Here is a 3,070-nt window from a genome sequence, read left to right on the forward strand (position 1 = left end):
TGCGGCTGTGCCCCGGCAGCCGGTGTCCCCTTCTTCCACGTGCCCCCGCCAGTCCCACGCCCGTCTCCCCGCAGGTTGTGGTCTCCCGCGGAGCAGACTTCCCACTGTTCCCTTCTGCGCTCGAGCTGGCGAAGGCTCTGGACCCAGACCCATCCGCTCCCCGGGGACTGCTTCGGCCGACACCGCGTCTTGTCAGAATAACTGCCTTTTTTCAGCTCCCGGGGCGGCGTGGGTGGAAGGTGTGGGGGCTCCGAGGCCGGCTGCCCCTCGCCGGCTGGGTGCCATTGGGGGAGGGGGCGGAACCTCCTGGGCCTCAGGCCCCGTCGGTACCACGGGAGCCCAGCCCGGCACCGCGGGGAACAGTCCACCTGTGGCAGGTTCCTGAGCACGGGCGGGGGTGGGGGTGGCAGGGGGAGCGTCCTGCTCTATGGATGGCACTGTCGGCATAAGAAACATCTAGATCTGTAGAGAGTGGCATGAGCTTCTTTGAGCCAAACTGGCGATAGCGCCAGGAAGCAAAAGTCTTAGCAGATCCAGAGGAGGGCCGCCTCAGCTTCTTTTGTACACTTGAGACTCAACGCAGGAGGCATCAGGGGGTGTAGGTGGAAGTCCATCAGCGGCAGGTGCAGGGGCGGGAGGAAGTAGCGCGGGTGGGGGCGATCTCTGGGACTAGATCGCAGGCAACCCCGAGGACACCCCCTCTCTGCGCTGGTGTGCAGGCGAGCAGGAGAGCAGGCGAGCAGCGTCAGCAAATGGAGATGGTATTCAGGAGACAAGAGAGCAGTGAGGGGTTCTGTGGCCTCGCGCTCTGGTGCCGGAGGCTGTGCCCTGAGCGGCCGGGAGAAGAAGAGTACTCTGACATTTTTTTACAGGTACGTTATCTTAGGCGCACAAAGCCGATTTCACAGGGAAAAGCCGGCCTTGGTCAAGGAAGCGACATGCCTAGGGTGAGCGTGCTTGCTTCTGGTTAGGGGCTCTGTGGTCAGACCATCCTCCCTGGTGGCCTTGGTCTCTGAGTGCATAGGGCCCACCACGCTGGCCTCCCCGAGCTCGTCAGGTTAGCCCGTGGCCCCTTCTCCACCTCGCACGCACGAGGAGGAGGAATAGTCGAGTTTCAGTGAGCACCAAACCCACGGATTCCTGAAATCCGGGAGAGCAAATTGGTCCCCCCGCCCCGCCCACGCTGATCCCTGCTGACCTGGTGCCCACTGCAAGGCCCCCTTTGGTTTGCTGCCATTTCGATGCATCTTTCATTGGCTTCGTGGTACCCCCACGGAGAGTCTCTCCTAGAGCTCGGGGCTTGGTGCTCCCATTGGGTCCTCACACCAAGACCCGAAAGATGCCAGCGAGCGCCTCACGCTCTTGGAGGGGGGCCAGTGAGCCACCCTCCGTGCTGGTCCCCGGGAGCAGGCCGCCTGGGCCCTAAGGGCCAGCCATGGTGACAGAAAACATGTCCGTGCTCCGTGGAAGGCTGTGTCTGTCCGTTGCTAAAACCCAGCCGTGGACCATAATTCTTCTTGAACGGCTGTGGGGAGAGGGCTCTTAAGTCCCAAAGCCCCGAGGGGCTGTCCCTCTCCCGCCCCTGGCGTCAGGGTGCACCTTCCCCCGGGTGACTGCCCCTGCTCTGGCGAATCTCCACGCCTGTCCTCAGAGTTCACGAGCTCAGCCCGGGGAGGAAGCGGGGGGTCCAGGAGACAGGGCACTCGGGATGGGGGGCCTCGCGGGTGTGCCGCCCTCTGACCGCGCCCTCTGCCCCTGTTTCCTGCAGGAGCGGGAGGAACAGCCATCTCCTCGCAGCCCATCTGACCCCCCTGTGCCCGGCCCCCTGGCCCAGGCTGAGCAGCGCGAGCAGCGCCCAGGTAAGGACGCGCGAACGGGTCGGGGGCCTGTCGCCAGACGCCAGCGTCACCAGGATGCTGGGGCTTGGTGTTCTGAGAAACGGCTCTTCTTGCGAATACAAGGAGATGCTCACCTTTCCCCCCGGGAGGGAACAGCCCTCAGCAGGAGAGGCGTGCGTGGCTGCGGCCTCTTCATGGAGTGCCCTTTGGCGAACTGGGTCCCGGGATTGCCACCCCCCTCCCCGAGAGGCCACTGGCTCCTGGTCCTGGCTGGCTGTGTCTGCGCCCGGCCCGCGTCTGCCTGTGTCCCCTCTGCCGTTCGGTGGTTCCTTCTGTTCCTTCCAGCTCATTCCTGCTGGGGTCCTGGGGGAGGAACGAGGGACACGGACAGGGTCAAGGGGTGGGGCATTGGGACTGTCGGCTGCCGACTCTGACGGGGACCGGAGCCCGAGGAGGGAGCGGCAGACCCGAGCTGAGACGGAACAGGAGGATGAGGACGGCTGGGTGTTCGAACAGTTGGCGAGTTTAAGGGCAAAGAATGGAAGGATTGGGACTGGTGGGATGAGAATCAGATTTTTAAAAATATATTGTTATTGATTTCGGAGAGGAAGGGTGAGGGGGAGAGAGAGAAACATCCATGGGCTGCCTCCTGCACGCCTCCCTCTGGGGACCGAGCCCACAGCCCAGGCCTGTGCCCTGACCGGGAATTGAACTGAGCCTGGTTCGTAGGTCGACGCTCAACCACTGAGCCGCGCCGGGCAGGCGAGAAGAGTTAGGTTTTTAAATGGCTTAATGAGAAAGAGGGTGGCACTCGGCAGACCCGGGAGCTGGAGCTGTCCAGGCCTCAGGGGTTCGCCCAGGTGCTGGGGAGCGCGCCCTCGTCAAAGCGCTCGGGGTTCCGGCCGCGCGGCGTGGGGGTCACCCTCCAGGAGGGTTTCAAGTGAGTGATGTGAGGGAAACGGTCCCAGTTTGTTGCCATTGGCCTTGAAGCCGAGGAAATTCGTAATTCGTGGCATTTCACTGCTTACAAACGGTCTCGTTTAAACGAAAATCATCTAAGTGTCGGTGTTCGTGTTCGTGTGACATCTGTGTTCAGACTTTAACCACAAAGTTAGAGAAAACGATGCTGAATGGACTTCCCACGGCTTCTCCTCCGCGGCCTCTAGGTCGGACCTTCACAAAGCGCGGACGCCACGCCCTGGGGGCGGGGGAGCGGGTGGCACAGAGGAGGG

At 62.8% G+C, this 3,070-nt stretch overlaps 1 protein-coding gene across 9 annotated transcripts in view; it reads left to right on the forward strand.

The window, feature by feature from the left end:
- The window catches only part of GRB10 (growth factor receptor-bound protein 10), a 125,270-nt gene that overhangs the window by 77,210 nt on the left and 44,990 nt on the right, over positions 1 to 3,070 (forward strand). For 4 of the 9 annotated variants that reach the window (XM_014530554.1, XM_014530556.1, XM_014530557.1 and 1 more), the window contains exons 4-6: positions 75 to 191; positions 720 to 947; positions 1,769 to 1,859. In XM_014530554.1, the coding sequence (XP_014386040.1) occupies positions 753 to 947; positions 1,769 to 1,859 (286 nt within the window). In that variant the 5' untranslated portion in view covers positions 75 to 191; positions 720 to 752. The remainder of the gene's footprint in view (positions 1 to 74; positions 192 to 719; positions 948 to 1,768; positions 1,860 to 3,070) is intronic. The other 5 variants (XM_005882858.2, XM_005882863.2, XM_014530555.1 and 2 more) reach the window with 5 other exon arrangements.

The sequence above is a fragment of the Myotis brandtii genome, unplaced genomic scaffold (assembly GCF_000412655.1).
Source record: "Myotis brandtii unplaced genomic scaffold, ASM41265v1 scaffold743, whole genome shotgun sequence".
Lineage (NCBI taxonomy): Eukaryota > Metazoa > Chordata > Mammalia > Chiroptera > Vespertilionidae > Myotis > Myotis brandtii.